The sequence below is a fragment of the Dermochelys coriacea genome, chromosome 1 (assembly GCF_009764565.3).
Source record: "Dermochelys coriacea isolate rDerCor1 chromosome 1, rDerCor1.pri.v4, whole genome shotgun sequence".
In the NCBI taxonomy this organism is placed as follows: domain Eukaryota; kingdom Metazoa; phylum Chordata; order Testudines; family Dermochelyidae; genus Dermochelys; species Dermochelys coriacea.
Genome location: NC_050068.2, coordinates 258,787,149 through 258,804,789, shown reverse-complemented (window position 1 = coordinate 258,804,789; position 17,641 = coordinate 258,787,149). Strand labels below are relative to the sequence as shown.

Here is a 17,641-nt window from a genome sequence, read left to right as displayed (position 1 = left end):
AGAGTTTAGGGAGAGAGGGTGGAGCCAGAACTAGTGAAATGTGGTTTGCTAGATCTCCATCAAGCTCCATCACTGACATTATTTTCCATTCCTGTAAGCTACCTATTTGACACAGGTGGCAGCCTCTGCTCACAAGAAGGTCAGGACTTACTGTCAGCTCAGGCTTGAGGTGTGGCAGCTGAGTGTGTGTCTAGAAGCTAGCTCTGGCCTAGCAAGGGACGCTGCAGGACAGGATTGAGGTGGACTACTGTGGTCTGCAAGGATGTGTTCACCCTCTATGCTAAGCCATAGCACACCTAGGAACACAGGACACCCCTGTATGTAGAGCCTGCTGTAGAATGTACATCACACTTTTCATCTGCAAAACAAGGTGCAGTGATGGCCACCATAATTCTGTTCAAGGAGTTAATATCCCCCTTAAAGACAAAAGGAACGTAGCTTTATGCACAACCTTCATGTTCCACCTCGGGTCCAAAATAGAGGGATGAGGAGGAGCAAACAGATCACGAAAAAGCCAGTGAAAAGGGGAAGGAAAATAGAAATATTAAGTTTTTCTTTATTAGAGGCATCCATCAGCATATTAAAGCCCATTCAAGTCTTCAAGAGGAGCCTAGCCCTAGCTGGCCTTCTTGCGGCACCCACGGAGAAGACGATGACAGAGTCCAGAAACAAAACAAGTAAAAAAACATGAAAATCATAAATTAATGCCCTTAATAGCCTTGCTCACTACCAACGGGTAAAAGTCATCCTTATGGAGTGGGGAGAAGTTAAAACCTTCATCCTAAACAGAGCACTGCCACAAACCAAAAGCCACTATATAGAACTAGGACTCCAAAGAGGAGAGAGAAAGAGATGGAGGGTTGGGAGGAATCCTTACTTCCCCTGATTTTTCCTTTTCCCTTGAGGGGGGGGAAGGAGCCTTAGCTATGAGTTCCAGCGGGACTTTCTGGCGCAAAGGCAGCACAAAATGGCAAACTGAACAGTCATGTAGCAACAGGGAGAGCTGTAGGGTGGGGGTGGGTGATTTAAAACTCCATACTCCTTACATCATGGGTCTAAAATAATCTCCATCTGAGGCACTGTTTTCCCCTCCCCCTAAGACTGTCTGTTGTTCAACATGCCCTCTGATAGAAGGCTATAGTACCTCCTCCCCAGTTTTGTAATGATCACACCTCTTGGCACCTATGCACAGGGAGGAGTTCACATGACAAGCTGTGCATCCTCAAGGAGCAAATCTGGTTAAGGCCAACCCGGAGCAAAATGTGAGAGGGGAAATGACCAAGGAAACACATGGACCAGAGTGAGCTTGAGCCAGTGTGAATTTCACAAACCTCCTCCCTTTGACTAGTAGAAGGTTCACCTTTTGCCCATGTACTGATGAAGATGGTTCCTCTCTGATAAAGGCCAGTTCCCTTCTCTTTCTTTGGGGAGGGTGATGCTACACATGGGAAGGACTCCAGGAAGCTTAGGGTTCCTTAAAGGATTTCATCAGTCCCTTGAAGTGAGCTGTAGCTCACGAAAGCTTATGCTCTAATAAATTTGTTAGTCTCTAAGGTGCCACAAGTACTCCTTTTCTTTTTATCAGTCCCTTGTTGGCTGATGACTTGTTTACATCTACCACTAGTTCTACACCTCAGCTTGCTTTGGTTCTCTTTCTCTTCCACAGGAAACAGTAGCCAAAGCAGGTGGAGAGGGGGCAGATTCCTCTAGCATCCTCACAACGACCAAGAGCCATCAGGGGCAGTAGAATTGTAAACAACATTTGAAGTGGGAGAGTAGAGAGGCAAAACCCTCTGGTCCCAGGGTAGTCAGCAGTGGAGCAAGTGGTCCTGCTGAATTCAGCATTTTTCCATCTAGTGAGGGCAGATCAGGAGGAGCTGCTCTTGCTGTCCATAGTCATCCCTCTTCAGGTGCTCTTTTTAGCTGACACAGGCAGCGGAAGAGAAGTGATGTGCCCTTCACACTTGGAAGGATCCCCTCTGCAGGTGGAATCATATGGTGCGGGGAGGGAATTCCTCAAAGGGTTCCCCACAGTAACCTCCTACCTCAGCCTCTGAGTTGGGCAATGGAACACTGGGGAAAGTCATCCAGGCAAAGAGGGAGGGAAGGAGAAAGTGGAGGCTGGAAAGAGTGCGGACTTTGCGCGCAAGTCATCCCAACTGCTCCCATTCGAAGCAGAGGAGGAATCCCTGGCTGAGCTTATACAGAAAATCAATGAGGACGAATCACCAAGCGAAACAGATTTTATCAGTCTCTAATGTCTTTCCCGCCCACCGTGTCAGCATATTCAGGCATCATCAATAAGCTTTTCGCCATTTGCTTCCTCCTTCCTCCTGGCCTCTCGCTCTCCTACTTCCTCCTCCTCCTCTGCCCCATCTGAGAAGACGTCCTTCTGACCATAGCTCAGGGTGGTGCGTGCTAGATCCACCTCGATGGGAAAGACATCTGCGTCCCGGAGCACAGCGTAGCAGTCATCATTGTACTTGGACATGGTGGAGACAAAGCGCTGGAGCTGGAACACGATGTCCTGCACTGCAGAGGGGATGGGTTGGGAGTGTGTCAGTGGGGAATATAGCAGATGGTGTTCTCCCTCTCATGTGCACTCTTGCTTTTTCCGTGACCAACCATCATGTCCACACCCCGTTACCCTGGATTTGAGGGGCGTGTGTAATTGCAACTAATCTGTTACCCACGGATTTCAGAAACCACAGCAGGAGTATCACTCCCCTCACCCTCAAGGCTGTGACCAAGCCTCCCTCCCCAAGATTATTCCTATGCAGTAGTCATATTCATGCTCTGTGCACAGCTGTCTCCCAAGCACTGTAACAGAAAGATCCATGAGGACAAGGGAACCAGATTGGATGAGGTCAGGGAGATGCTGGCACCAAGGGTTTCTGGGCTAAGATGAGGAGGGACCACAAGGGCAAAGAACCCCTGCCTGGATGAAGCCCATAGGGGCCATGAAGGAGGGCAGTGACACTCACCATGTTTCTGATCCAGCAGTTCAATCTTCTCCAGCACATCCTTCCTCATCTTGGCAAACCGTGTGCGTGCCTCCTGGCGGCAGCGTAGGACTAGGCGGTACTCATAGTTCCCAGTGCTGACCCTGTAGAGGGGCTCGCCCAGTGCCTGCCAAGAACACCACACCATTCTAGAGACTGCCAAAAAGTCCACAGTGCCAGAGGCTTACTGATGTGATCCCATGAACCTCAGGTCACCATGTGATCCTGCTGCAGCCTTCTTGGGACCACTGAAACTCAGCACAGGAGCCACTGATGACTAGGAACATGGAGATAGTCCTAGGCAAGCTACGAGCTGGAGCCCAGAGCTCTGGGCATCCAAATCTACTGTTAAAACGGCCATTTGAAAGGCCAAACACATGATTGCAGGGATGAAAAAAAATGAGCATTTCCATGACACAAGGCACTGGAAGTCAGTAAGGGTGGCACTACTGATTGTCTGACAGCACATTTTTGAGAGGAAAGCAATGAGGTCTATCAGCACAGGGAACAGCAGATTGTGTGTAGGAAGGAAGTACTTACTTGCTTGTGCTGTGGGCCTGGAATGTACTCTTCATTCATGTGTGCCAAAGCCCAACAATGGCACCCTGCTGGGGCAGGACAGAGATTTTCCTCTCCCATTTAGCAGGATGTATATCGTCATCATTGGGTGTTGGGTTACTCAAGTTTTACTAGTTACTAAGGAGGAAGCATTGTCTGGTCCTCTGAGCAAAGAACTGGACACCAAGGAATGCAGAGTTCTAATCTCAGTTCTGATACTGACTCCATCTCTGACCTTGGACAAGTCCACATCCCCTTTTTATAGTTAGGGAAACTGAGGCATACACAGGGCATCTTTATTTACCTTATAAGTTGTTGATAAGGATTAGATTTGTACAACACTTTGAAGATTCACAAGGCTATAATCAATGCTAGGAATTATTTTCCATGCCAGTTTGAGGATTTTACTGAATTTTTGGAAGTCTTCCAATTATAATTACAAATATTTGTTTAAGTACATTGTGATTAGGAGAGATTCTCCTGAAATCAATTTTCCTTAAACAACTACAAATGCAACTTGCAAACAAATTTGCATTAGTGTGGAATGCAGAGTATCTAATACAGGATTTAAGATTACCTGCACATTATACTCAGGTGAAATCCATTAGGATAACACTGTATAGTTATCCTTAATACATACTAGTATTACTAGAAGAGTAGGACACACAATTCAGTGTGCATGCAACAGAGGTGATGACTGGTCCCAGTGGTTTGTGATGATGGGATGTGTTTCATAAAAGGTATCAGTTATATTTTCTGCATTGCAGTCAAAGACCTTCAGGTTTGAACACTTTAACAATTATAATGTATTATTAGCTGGGCTAGAGCCATTATATGCCTGTATGCCGGCACATGTGTGTTTCTGAGGTTGCATGTGAGGGAGGACAAAATGCTATAGAAATACAACCTGCAATCCTTATTGTTGCAGCCTCAGTACTCACAATGCAGCTGTATTCCTCATCATCCATCTCCTTCACTTTCAGGCAGTAAGACTACAAAGGAAGAATTAAAGAACAGAAAACACCAAGGGTTAAAAAAAAAAAAATATGTCTTCACCACACAAAGTAGTGTGTTCCATAGTTTCCAGGCAATCAGAAGTGTAGGGGGTTGTTCCTGCTTCTCAAGACCTTCTCAAATGGTGTGGCCATGGACACCAGGAGAAGCACAGCTGGACCAGATGCAATATCTCAGATGGAGAATGAACCCCGTTTGGAGAAAGGGGAAGGAGGGTAAGCATGCCCCTCCTAGGAAGCAGGCAGGCAGGCAGGGGAAGGGGCTTGTTATTTATACTACAGTAGCACCCAAAACATCCTGGGCTCTGGATAGACATACAGGAAGATTCTGTCCCTCCCTAAAGAACTTACAATGTATTAAAAAGCTCTGTGCTACGTATGGTTTGGGCACGACCATAGCAAAAAGTCACCAGGAGGAAAAAAATAAGAAACCAATGAAATGATTAAAGGGCTGGAAGGATTGATGTAAGAGGAAAGATTGTCAGTTGCCTAGCTTGGCTAAATAATGGGCAACTACAAGTATCCAAAGGGTATCAATGCTGGGGAGAGAGAGGAAGTGTTTAGGAGATTCCAAGAGGGTAAATTGTGTAGGAGCTCCCTTACAAATAAGGAAGCAATAAGTCATGTGGATATCAGGAAATGTATCTTAATTGTGATGTCTATTAGGCTGCAGAATAGTCTCTCACAAGAAGTAGCTGAAGCATGTTTCTTGGGTCCTGGAGACCGGAAAAAGTGCTAGAGAAGATAAGGTATGGAATACTCTTGACCGGGAAATGGAGTATATGTGAATGAATAGGTCTTCTCTGTGTCCATGTGCTATGATTCTGTAAAACCTAATCTCTCCCAGATGTTTAAAACCAAAAACAAAAAGAAAGAACAGCTCACCAAATACTCAAACTTGACATCCAGGTATTTTTTGATGGTCAGTCTTGTGTCAGGAATGGCTTTGTTCAGGTACGTGTTCAGGTCATTCAGCATCTGCAGAGAAAACATGTTAGTAAAGTTACAGGGCTCAAGAGGAAAAGGAGCACTAAAAGGGAGCTGAAAGGACTTGATGGCCTGCATGCAGTGAGCTAGGGTACTCTAAGTCTCGTTCACAGCAGGGCAGGTGTCCATGGCACAGAAGTCACCAGCATGACTGGTACTATTTGTTCCCTTTTGCTGACGGTCTTAGCAGAGAACTCAAGGTCGGAAGGAACTGTGTAGATGTAAGTACATTATCAACAGATGTGGAGATCCAAGAGGAGGATAGGCATACTGGAGAGTGTGCGTGCAAGTGCAACAGCCTAGTTGACAGGTGGCCCGAGGGGGAAGTTTGAACAACCATGTTCAAATAACTCTGCAAACTATAGTTACATTTACAACTTCTATTCTGTCTTAACTGTCTAGACAGTTCCTTTAAAGAAAGTTTCTAATTTTTCCCATCACAATTTTTAAAACCCTCAAAGATAAGACTCCTCCATTTCTGGTTTCTTCTCCCCCCATTCGCCCCTTTCTCCTGTATGCTGATGCCAATCCCCTCTCCTGTGTTTTGATTCTTTACCGGTTTGATAGTTTTCAGTAGGCGGATTCCAAATTTCTCGATGCTGCGATGGGCATCTGCAAATTTCACAAAGGCTTCACTGGCAGCTGGCTGTGGTTCCCGTACACCAATGACTGAGAAAACATCTCCAAATGCTGAGCAAATTAAAAAAATATATACAGATGGAGAAGGGGTTTATCTGGAGAGACGCCTCCATGTCTGATATTAAAAACCATTCCCACAAGCTAGAATTTGCCCAGGAGCAGTGTAACAATCCTATTCTTGCAGAATGCCATAGGTTCCTTAAAGACCACAAATAGTCAGCGACTCACTTATGTCTCACGTTGAAGATGGTACGTATGGCAGCACAGTGCCCATTAACGCCACGCTAGGGAATTGTTTCTGAACCACTTCCTCACTCATTCCTACAGTATCTAGTTTTTGTTGGGGGTCATGTTTCAAGTACTGATTAGGCCTGATGCTTCGGAGATCTGATAATATCATAACCATCCACTCCCACATCTTAGGGCGGTCAGCCTGCTACAAGTTTGAGGACTGAATTCCTTCCAGTCTGTTTACCTCTGTGTGTCTGGGAGAGTTCAAAAAAAGCTCTAAGGAGACTCTTGGTGTGCTCTGTCATGCCTGTGGTGGGGGAAAAAAGAGAGAGAACATTCAAATCATCCCACTGACACAGAGTATATCCTCTCTCCTCCAATCCCAGTCCAGATGTCTGACAAAAGAGGGCAATTTACCTTTGTACAGCTCTGCGGTTCTCTCCAGCTCCTCCAGCCTCTTTACCAATCCATCTAGAGGGGAGCAAAGAGAACAGGTGGTTATGATGCTGAAGTCAAGGGGAACATAGGGACGTGAGTGGCTGAAGGAGAGGGCATTTATTTTATATTAATGGTTGAAAATACCCTCTCTCCACCTCCTCAAAAGTCTGGTTCCTTACCCAACAGGTAAAACTGCCCCCCGCTACCCCATCCAACCCCCCCCCTCCTTCCTGACTGCCCCCCTAGAACCCCTACCTCCATTCAACCCCCTGTTCCCCGCCCTCTGACCGCCCTGCCCCCTGACTACCCCCTTAAACTCCCTTGCCCTCTCCAACTCCCCCTGCTCCCTTACTGTGCTGCCTGGAGCACCGGTGGATGGCGGTGCTACAGCCGCGCCCCCCAGAGCACAGGGTCAGGCCGTGGCTCTGCAGCTGCGCTGCCTGGCCGCCCAGAGCATTGTGCCGGTGGCACGGCGAACTGAGGCTGCAGGGGAGGGAGAAGAGCAGGGGAGAGGCCGGGGGCTAGCCTCCCGGGCCAGGAGCTCAGGGGCTGGGCAGGAGGGTCCCGTGGGCCGGATGTGGCCCATGGGCCATAGTTTGCCCTCCTCTGCCCTATCACTATTCTAAGACAGAAGAGGTTGTACATGAATAAATGCCTGACAGACATTAATACAACATCTTTTATCCAGACATCTCACAGTGCCTAACATATTAAATTATTTGGGAATTGGGACTGAACATATGGACAGTCGTGAACTCCTTGACTATTAGAAGTTGAAGTCTGGGCCACAAGTAATTGGAAAAGTTGTTTTCCCTACACTTGTAACCAGGTTTAAAATGTGACCAAAAACTCCATTCTTAACACACATGAAAAGGTTAATGGAGAATCACTTCATTCATCACTGAAATGCAGCTACATCCAGAGTGGAAGGTGGCAGCTGTATAACAGCACACTACCCTGCAGTTTAGCACAGGAAGTACATAACTGCCATATCCATTTGGGACTGCAGAGGGAACTGCATTTTCTGGGTGTGACTGACACCATTATGAGGGACATATCCATTCAGCCAGGGAGACTTTTTTGAATCCAGGTTTATTATGCACATGGCACACTTGCAGGCAGTGTGTTTCACACAGGGTCACTATAAGGTGTGACATGACACAACAAAACTGAAACAAATGTCTGCTGTCAGAATACAGTTAAAGAAATGATAGGAAGGACACTAGCAGATATGAGGGCTGTTGCTTGTTGGTATAATTATTTTGACCTTGCAAAATGATTGTTGTGTCACTGAATCAAAATGCCGCGAGGTTGCATTGCCATGCAGTCATAACACTGCAATGCTGCACAACAAAAAACACTCAGGAATCTCTCACTGTCCTGCGATCTAAGTAGGTGAGACTGTGTCTCATGCAAGTATCAGGAGAGGTGCCTGCCCTAGTCAGACCACTTGCCCCCATAGTACTGCTGGGCACCAGCTTAACACTGTCCCCCCTGGCATTATTGGATACCAGCTTAATTGACATTGCCAATAGCCAATCAGGAAGGTACCATTTGCAAGCGGCTTACCATTGCAAAGGATGGCTCGGCTTAGTCCCAAGGCATCTGCGGTACCTGAGCTCATGTTCTCCACCAATCGGTGCTTCACTTTCTTCAACACTACATCCCCCCCAAAAAAGTGTCAAAACTCAGGATCAGGGTAATTTCCACAGTCACAAAGAACACAGTTAACAAAACTCAAGTTTCAGGTACCAAACTGGCTAGACTGAGCCTAACTCAGCTGAGCTCAGAGAAGACTGAGCAGAGAACAGAAAGAGAATGCCACAGAAATTAGATGCAGGGAAGATCTGAACCTGGGCCAATGCAGGTATGTTTCCTACAATATGTTCTCTATTCAAGTCCTATATACCCTGGCAATGTGGCTTCCACAACTTCCTTTGGAAGACACAGCCTAATAGATCTCACCATAGGAAATATGTCTTGACATTCAAGACCACATCTTGCTTACTTTACTCAACTGATTTATTCCAAAGAAGTTAACAGAATAGTGTGAGAGTAAGGGCAAGTAGGATTTAGTGCTCAGCCAAAATTTTCCCTTTGCTTAATTTTATCTCATGACTCTTAGTTAAAAGTCTTTGTACCATCCTTAACATTTCCTCTCTGTTTGGTGATCATACCCTTCAGATTCCTGAAGATAATTATTCCCTTTTTGTAATCCTATGACTACTCTACATGTATTTAGGGCCTGATTTTTCAGAAGTGCTGAGTGCCTGCCCCTCCCAGTGATGTCAGCTGAAGTTGTGGATATTTGGCACCTCTGATAAATCAGGCACTTTGCTCTTATTTTTCCTCAGAAATCCATTTCCCAGCCCCTGTGCATTTTTGGCTGCTCTTGTCTGAGTTTCCTTTTGTTTGTCAGCAACTTCACTGACAGGGGACAATGAAAACAAAAGAAAACCCAAAGAAATGAATAAGGAGGGGCTGCCCTTTACTATATGCCCTGTTCAGATTTTCCAGAGTGCTGGGAATGTGGTCATGTTTAAAGGAGACATTCAGGTAGGTTAAACTCAAAATGTAGGTTTTGTTAAAAAAAAGGTTTAAAAAACCCAATATGGAGAGAAATGACAATGATTATCTAAAATAAGATTAACTGAAGACAGGAGTTTTAGACTGAAATCTTTCCAGGCACTCTCAGAAATCTAAAAACACCAGCAAGGGCAGACTGAATGAAAAACAGTATAGACTAACAAATTTATTAGAGCATAAGCTTTTGTGAGCTACAGCTCACTTCATCGGATGCATTTGGTGGAAAAAACAGAGGGGAGATTGATATACACACACAGAGAACATGAAACAATGGGTTTATCATATACACTGTAAGGAGAGTGATCACTTAAGATAAGCCATCACCAACAGCAGGGGGTGGGGGGGAAAGGAGGAAAACCTTTCATGGTGACAAGCAAGGTAGGCTGTTTCCAGCAGTTAACAAGAATATCTGAGGAACAGTGGGGGGGTGGGGTGGGGTGGGGTGGGGGGGAGAAATAACATGGGGAAATAGTTTTACTTTGTGTAATGACTCATCCATTCCCAGTCTCTATTCAAGCCTAAGTTAATTGTATCCAGTTTGCAAATTAATTTCAATTCAGCAGTCTCTCATTGGAGTCTGTTTTTGAAGCTTTTTTGTTGAAGGATAGCCCCCCTCAGGTCTGTAATCGAGTGACCAGAGAGATTGAAGTGTTCTCCAACTGGTTTTTGAATGTTATAATTGTCACGGCTAACCTGGTGGCTGAACTTTGTGACTTTGTCCTCACCCATAACTATTTCACATTTGGGGACAATGTATACCTTCAAGTCAGCGGCACTGCGATGGGTACCCGCATGGCCCCACAGTATGCCAACATTTTTATGGCTGACTTAGAACAATGCTTCCTCAGCTCTCGTCTCCTAATGCCCCTACTCTACTTGCGCTACATTGATGACATCTTCATCATCTGGATCCATGGAAAAGAAGCCCTTCAGGAATTCCACCATGATTTCAACAATTTCCATCCCACCATCAACCTCAGCCTGGACCAGTCCACACAAGAGATCCACTTCCTGGACACTACGGTGCTAATAAGCGACGGTCACATAAACACCACCCTATATCGGAAACCTACTGACCGCTATTCCTACCTACATGCCTCTAGCTTTCATCCAGATCATACCTCACGATCCATTGTCTACAGCCAAGCTCTACGATATAACCGCATTTGCTCCAACCCCTCAGTCAGAGACAAACACCTACAAGATCTCTATCATGCATTCCTACAACTACAATACCCACCTGCTGAAGTGAAGAAACAGATTGACAGCGGCAGAAGAGTACCCAGAAGTCACCTACTACAGGACAGGCCCAACAAAGAAAATAACAGAACGCCACTAGCCATCACCTTCAGCCCCCAACTAAAACCTCTCCAACGCATCATCAAGGATCAACAACCTATCCTGAAGGATGACCCATCACTCTCACAGATCTTGGGAGACAGGCCAGTCCTTGCTTACAGACAGCCCCCCAATCTGAAGCAAATACTCACCAGCAACCTCACACCACACAACAGAACCACCAACCCAGGAACCTATCCTTGCAACAAAACCCGTTGCCAACTCTGTCCACATATCTATTCAGGGGACACCATCATAGGGCCGAATCACATCAGCCACACTATCAGAGGCTCGTTCACCTGCGCATCTACCAATTTGATATATGCCATCATGTGCCAGCAATGCCTCTCTGCCATGTACATTGGTCAAACTGGACAGTCTCTACGTAAAAGAATGAATGGACACAAATCAGACGTCAAGAATTATAACATTCAAAAACCAGTTGGAGAACACTTCAATCTCTCTGGTCACTCGATTACAGACCTAAGAGTGGCTATCCTTCAACAAAAAAGCTTCAAAAACAGACTCCAACGAGAGACTGCTGAATTGGAATTAATTTGCAAACTGGATACAATTAACTTAGGCTTGAATAGAGACTGGGAATGGATGAGTCATTACACAAAGTAAAACTATTTCCCCATGGTATTTCTCCCCCCCACCCCACCCCACCCTCCACTGTTCCTCAGATATTCTTGTTAACTGCTGGAAATAGCCTACCATGTGACCATAGCTTGTCACCAGGAAAGGTTTTCCTCCTTTCCCCCCCCCGCTGCTGGTGATGGCTTATCTTAAGTGATCACTCTGAAGTGAGCTGTAGCTCACGAAAGCTTATGCTCTAATAAATTTGTTAGTCTCTAAGGTGCCACAAGTACTCCTTTTCTTTTTGCGAATACCGACTAACAGGCTGCTACTCTGAAACCTGAAAAACAGTACGTGAAACTGACTAGCTGAGTTTCACTGTCCAAACTGAACACAATGCAGAAAGCAAGCAACAGCAAAACTAATAAAGTTAATTTAATTTTAAATAGTCAGGTATTAGTAACACAGAGAAGGACTTTAAAAAAAACCCAAAACACCTAAGTTTTAGCTTGTGTCCATTTAAAGGAGACAAAATAACAGCAAATACTGAAACAAAGTTTGATTTTGATTTTGGCTGGGATCTCTTCACCACCCTCTTCCTACCCTGCATAACGAGAGAGAGAGAGAGAGAGAGAGAGAGAGAGAGAGAGAAACCAGCATGTCTTACCGATATCCAAGGACTTGCCCTGCTTTGGGTCAGCTTGGAGTTTGTTATAGTGAATCGTCACTTCTCCCTGGGTGGAATAGCAAAGCCAGAGCGGTTGTTCTGGAATTGAGCAGCAGGGGCCTCCTCTATTGAAGGACAACAGTTTATAATCTGTGACCCAACCTATTCCACTAGACTGTTCCTACTTCTTACCTTTACTACCTGTATCATTTTGGCCACCTCCACTTTGGTTTTCCCTTTTACTGACTTCCCATTCACTCCTGTGATTTCGTCGCCAGCCGCCACAGTTCCATCTAGGGCTGCCGGAGTGTTATCAAACACCTAAGAGAGAAGAGGAAGACTAGAGGAAATATGGAGCTAGAAAGGAGCGCAATTAGTCTTATTTATGGGCCAATCTCTATTTTGCTTCCCTTCCCAACCATAACTCTTAGATACCCCACATGGATGTGAGGAGAGTTGAGCACCCAGTTCCTTCTGGGGCCTGTCACCTCTACTTTGTGCATCATCTACGGCAGGATTTCTTGAAGTCTAGTACAGTAGTTCTCAACTTTCCAGACTACCGTGCCCCTTTTGAGAGTCTCATTTGTCTTGTGTACCCCCAAGTTTCACCTCACTTAAAAACTACTTGCTTACCAAAATCAGACATAAAAATATGAAAGTGTCACAGCACACTATTACTGAAAAATTGCTTACGTTCTCATTTTTACCATATAATTATAAAATAAATCAACTGGAATATAAACATTGTACTTACATTTCAGTGTATATCATATAGAGCAGTATAAACAAGTTATTGTCTGTATGAAATTTTAGTTTGTACTGACTTACCTAGTGCTTTGTATGTAGCCTGTTGTAAAAGTAGGCAAATATCTAGATGAGTTGATGTACTCCTTGGAAGACCTCTAAGTACCCCCAGGAGTACATATACCCCTGGTTGAGAACCACTGATCTAGTACATCACATATGGCACTCCCCCCTCCAACCCCTTTGAATTTTAATATGCTCCCAGCACTCTGCTGATTCTCAGGAAGATGTGGTGAATTCAGGAGCCTTAACTCTATCCTTCCAGAACTATTCCCAGCTAGTGTGAGAAACTTCTGTTTGCTGGCAAAGAAAGAGGATGCTGTGCACTCTGACAAAAGCAGAAAATATATGGATCTCCATAGCTTCCGTCTGTCAAGTTTAACATTGCTTCACAAGGACAATCATAATATTCTCCTCTTCCATGAGTGCCCACCTGAACAATATAGAGACAGGGACAGTACTGTGCTCCTCCCCCAATGCTGATCCCAATCAGATTCTGAGAGTCCTTCTTCAAGGTTACTGTCCCAGGAACAGTGGGGATCCCACTAGAACAATATATAGAGAGAAATGATCACAGACACAGGTTGGTATAGCAGTATCTGCATGCAAGAGCTAAAATGTATAATCTGAACATATACCAGATACTTCTCATCTAAACTAATCATATTACTGCTGCTGTTTAGCCTTCCAGCCCAGATTGGAAGGACCTTGCCCAAACATGATTTAGATATGTTTATTTGAAATCACTAAGTTGAACAAGAGGCTAATGATTACATATGTGATAATGGAAGTAGCCTAGTGAGCAAATCCAGTGTTGCGGTCAAAACCAGGCACCTCTGTCTTCTGTCACTGGGAATGGAGAGAGAGAACTCCCAAGGTATCTTTTTCAAAATGTATGTGAGGGAAATAGAGATAGAAAAGACACTCCATGATACACTGTGAAGCATACTTAAGACCCTCAAATATTTTGGTGGCTATTTTTTTCAAATCTCTATGCAAGTGTTAGGTGAATAAATGCACAACGCAAATATGCGGGGATGAGATATGACTGACAGTGAAGACTACTCTCAAAATAAAAAGTCCCTCTATTTAAATCCCTGCAGAAAAACCCTTTTATTTCCAAATAAAATTCTAGTGCTGTCATGCTGGGGAGCTCCACATGCCTGTCATAGACCTATGGATTATTAAGGCTACATTTTAGTTACAGGTATATTTAGTAAAAGTCACGGACAGGTCACAGGCAGGAAACAAAAATTCACGGCCTGTGACTTGTCCGTGACGTTTACTAAAAATACCAGTGAATAAAACTTGGAGGGGGGCTGCCTGGGCATCCCGTGAGTGCTGGTGGGGGAGGGAAGGGTGGGTGGGCTGCAGCGAATGGCTCGGGACCCCTACTATTGAGTAGGTGGCCACACAGGCAGCAGCACGCAGCCTGGGACGCTCACTGGGTGCTGGAGGCAGGGGGGTTGGCAGGGCTGACAGCCTCCCTACCTGGCTCTGTGCCTTCCCCTCGCCCAAGCAGCAGAGTTTGGGTGTGGGAAAGGGCAGGGCATTTCAAAGAGGATGGCTCTAGACTGTTCTCAATGGTAGCAGATGACAGAACGAGGAGTAATGGTCTCAAGTTGCAATGGGGGAGGTTTAGATTGGATATTAGGAAAAACTTTTTCACTAAGAGGGTGGTGAAACACTGGAATGCGTTACCTAGGGAGGTGGTAGAATCTCCTTCCTTAGAGGTTTTTAAGGTCAGGCTTGACAAAGCCCTGGCTGGGATGATTTAACTGGGACTTGGTCCTGCTTTGAGCAGGGGGTTGGACTAGATGACCTTCTGGGGTCCCTTCCAACCCTGATATTCTATGATTCTATGAATGGGAGCTGTGAAGCCAGCGCTCTGGGCAGAGGCAGCCCGCAGAGTTGCCTGGCCGCCCCTCCACCTATCAACTGAGCGAAGGGGATGTCACTGCTTCCGGGGAGCCCCCCAGGTAAGCACCGCCCAGAGCCCGCCTCATCCCGTCCAGTGCCCCAACCCCCTAGCCCTCCCACACCTAGACTCTGCTGCTGGGGGAGGTGGGGGGGGCGTGGGGGCCCGAGACTGCCCCAGCAGCAGCCGGTGTGCCTGGTGCAGGGCTTGCCTGAGCTGCCCCTGAGCCAGGCCCACTGTCCACTGCAGAAGCTCACAGCCTTAAGGATTATACACTCTCCCACCATTTCTTCCTACTTCCCTCCCTACCATTCCAGCAGAGTGTGCACCTTTAGAACACATTAACATTGTTATGCAATCAGCAAATTAGGAAGAGTCATTGTAGAGCAATAAGAAGCTTTCCCCTCTGCTCACCACCACTGCAAGGCTCCATCCTCACTAGCCATAGGGAGTAAGACATCAAGACTGAACAATAAACCTAGATCTCCAACACACATCAGCAGGAGTGAATAACTCTGCCTGCTTTGAGCAGGTCTGGGTTGCAGCTTCTTAGGCATCGTTTACACTTAAAACTTAGGTTGACCTAGCTATATTGCTCAGGGCTATGAAGAATTTCATGTCCCATGCAATACAGTTGGGTCGACCTAATTCCCACTGTAGACAGCGTTAGGCTGACAGAAGAACTCTTCCATCAACCTTAGCTACTGCCTCTTAAAGGGGTGGATTTACTACAGTGATGAAAATACCCTTCTGTCGCTGTAATATGTGTCTACACTACCACAGTATAGCTGCAGCACTGCAGCTGTCCCACTGTAGTGTAGACATATTCTTAGTGATATTCAGGTGTCGGGAAAGGGAAGTGAAGCACTCACAGTTTATCCTCCTCAATGTCATAGTCCAAGTCTCCAAACATTGCTCTGGCTGGCTGGAGTCTTTTGACCTGAGACTCTGTTTACACCAAAGTGCCTGGGAAGAGGGGAAAAAAAAAAAAGAACAAAACCCAGTAAAGTTAATTATCTGAATTCATCTATGCTCAGCAGCTAAAACTGAAGACTCAAACTATGCCCTCTGTCAGCCCCTTTCTCTCTCTCTTCCAGTGAGGGATGGAGCTGTCAATCCCTCTCCTGCCTTGGGGAAGAAAGATATTTCAGACCCTTCTGATTCTCCACTCTGGGTTAGGGATGGGGATAATGGTGCTGGTTTTTATTGTTTCACAAGGTATTCAAGTACCGGCAATGCTTAGAACAGAACATAGTCCACTTTGGAAGCTGATTATTTGTGTGTTGTATCTGCTTGCACAACACTTTTGAATGGATCTGGAGTCTTATCCCCTTCATCCATTTACTATTTCAGTTATTCTGGGGTGCACAATTTCCCCTCACTGCTTTTTCACAGGAAGTCAAATTTCTGATGGTTTGAAGAAGTATCTTTCTCCAGCTCCCTCAGATTTCAGACAGGAGCATAAGCAAACCTCTCTCTGCTTCTCCCTCTCCTCTGTCACAGTAACCGCACAGTGGTTCTTCTCCAGGTTCGTACCATGTTCTGAGTCTCCCAGTTTCCGTCACGCCGTTGGGGTGGCTGGCACCTGATACAGGGAGCCTGCCTGTGCTCTGCGCCCCACGGGGTGGGTCTGTGAGAAGGTGCCCATGCTGTGGGGCGACTTGCCAGATTGGTGCTGCCGGGGCCTCGGGAACCAAGGGGGTCGGTGGCTGCTCGGCACGGGGGTGGGAGGGCTGCCAACCGTTGAGGGATCCCTCTCTGGCGCTCGGGGTGAGGTGACACAGCAGGCGAGGTGCAGGGGGGCCAGGCTGGCACGGGGGCAGGAGGTCTGGAGGGAGCAGCTCCCGGGGGGGGGGGGCCGGGGGAGAGCAGGGCCAGGCTACGCCCAGGAACCGGGGGGGCCAGGGCAACAGGGAGCTAATGGGGACCCCTCAGACTCGCCCCCTTTGGGGCTGGCAAAGCTGGAATGGGGGAGGGGGTCAGTCACTCACCGGAAACGGCTGGCTCGAGCTGGGTATCTGCATCCACCTGCCGCCTCCACCTGTCAGAACACCGCTCCTCCACGTCACTTCCGGGCTGGAAGCCTCCTACCTAACCTCTCCTTCCCCTTCACCCCCGCTTCGCGTGCCGGGGGGGAGCAGGTGTCTAGAGACCCGCCCGCTGCCCCCCCACGCTCTCCTCTCGCGATAAGTCGGGCCGGATCCCGGAGACGGGGCGGGGGGGAAGGAGAGCGGGTTGCCATAGAGACGGAGTGGGCTCGACGGCTATCGGGACAACCACTGGAGGAAGGGGCGGGGCCCCGCTCTGGCCCGCCCCCTGCCGCCGCCACGTGCCACCAGGGGCGAGGCACTCAGCCCTGGGCGATCATGGGCAAGTCCTTCCCTCGGTTCTCCAGCTGTGGCGCGGGGGGGGGGGAGGAGATGGTTCCCCGCCTCCCCAGGCCTGCCTGTGAAGCCAGGTGACAAGGCTCTCGGCTCCCCCATGGAAATGCCGACTGTGAAATAGGAAAGATGGAGGTTGGCCAAGCCATCCAAAAACATCTCACCAGAAAAATCAGCCCCGCCCCTCGAGCAGGATCCACCCTCAGCTTCAGCAGAAACGTGTAAAATAGCCCATCTCCCTGATGCGGTAGCTCGGCGTATGTAAAATAAAGAACTTTTGACAGGTTTCAGAGTAGCAGCCGTGTTAGTCTGTATTCGCAAAAAGAAAAGGAGGACTTGTGGCACCTGAGAGACTAACAAATTTATTTGAGCATAAGCTTTCGTGAGCTACAGCTCACGAAATGCATCCGATGAAGTGAGCTGTAGCTCACGAAAGCTTATGCTCTAATAAATTTGTTAGTCTCTAAGGTGCCACGGGTACTCCTTTTCTTTTTTTTTAA

The 17,641-nt window shown here is 46.9% G+C and overlaps 1 protein-coding gene across 2 annotated transcripts; it reads right to left on the bottom strand.

Annotated features, from left to right (window-relative positions):
- Positions 1-1,928: 1,928 nt before the first annotated feature.
- On the bottom strand, positions 1,929-16,995 carry PICK1 (protein interacting with PRKCA 1). 2 transcript variants are annotated; one of them, XM_038386684.2, is made up of 13 exons: positions 16,752-16,995; positions 15,633-15,726; positions 13,276-13,387; positions 12,231-12,359; positions 12,039-12,105; positions 8,438-8,527; positions 6,848-6,901; positions 6,675-6,737; positions 6,117-6,250; positions 5,459-5,551; positions 4,502-4,552; positions 2,985-3,129; positions 1,929-2,532 (listed from the first exon to the last, which is right to left on the bottom strand). In XM_038386684.2, exons 2-13 carry the CDS (start codon positions 15,671-15,673, stop codon positions 2,288-2,290), a joined length of 1,224 nt encoding a protein of 407 aa, XP_038242612.1. In that variant the 5' UTR covers positions 15,674-15,726; positions 16,752-16,995; the 3' UTR covers positions 1,929-2,287. The 2 variants fall into 2 exon arrangements, with proteins under 2 accessions (XP_038242612.1, XP_038242613.1); XM_038386685.2 differs by having other exon boundaries at positions 2,333-2,527; positions 16,752-16,977.
- Positions 16,996-17,641: the final 646 nt, after the last annotated feature.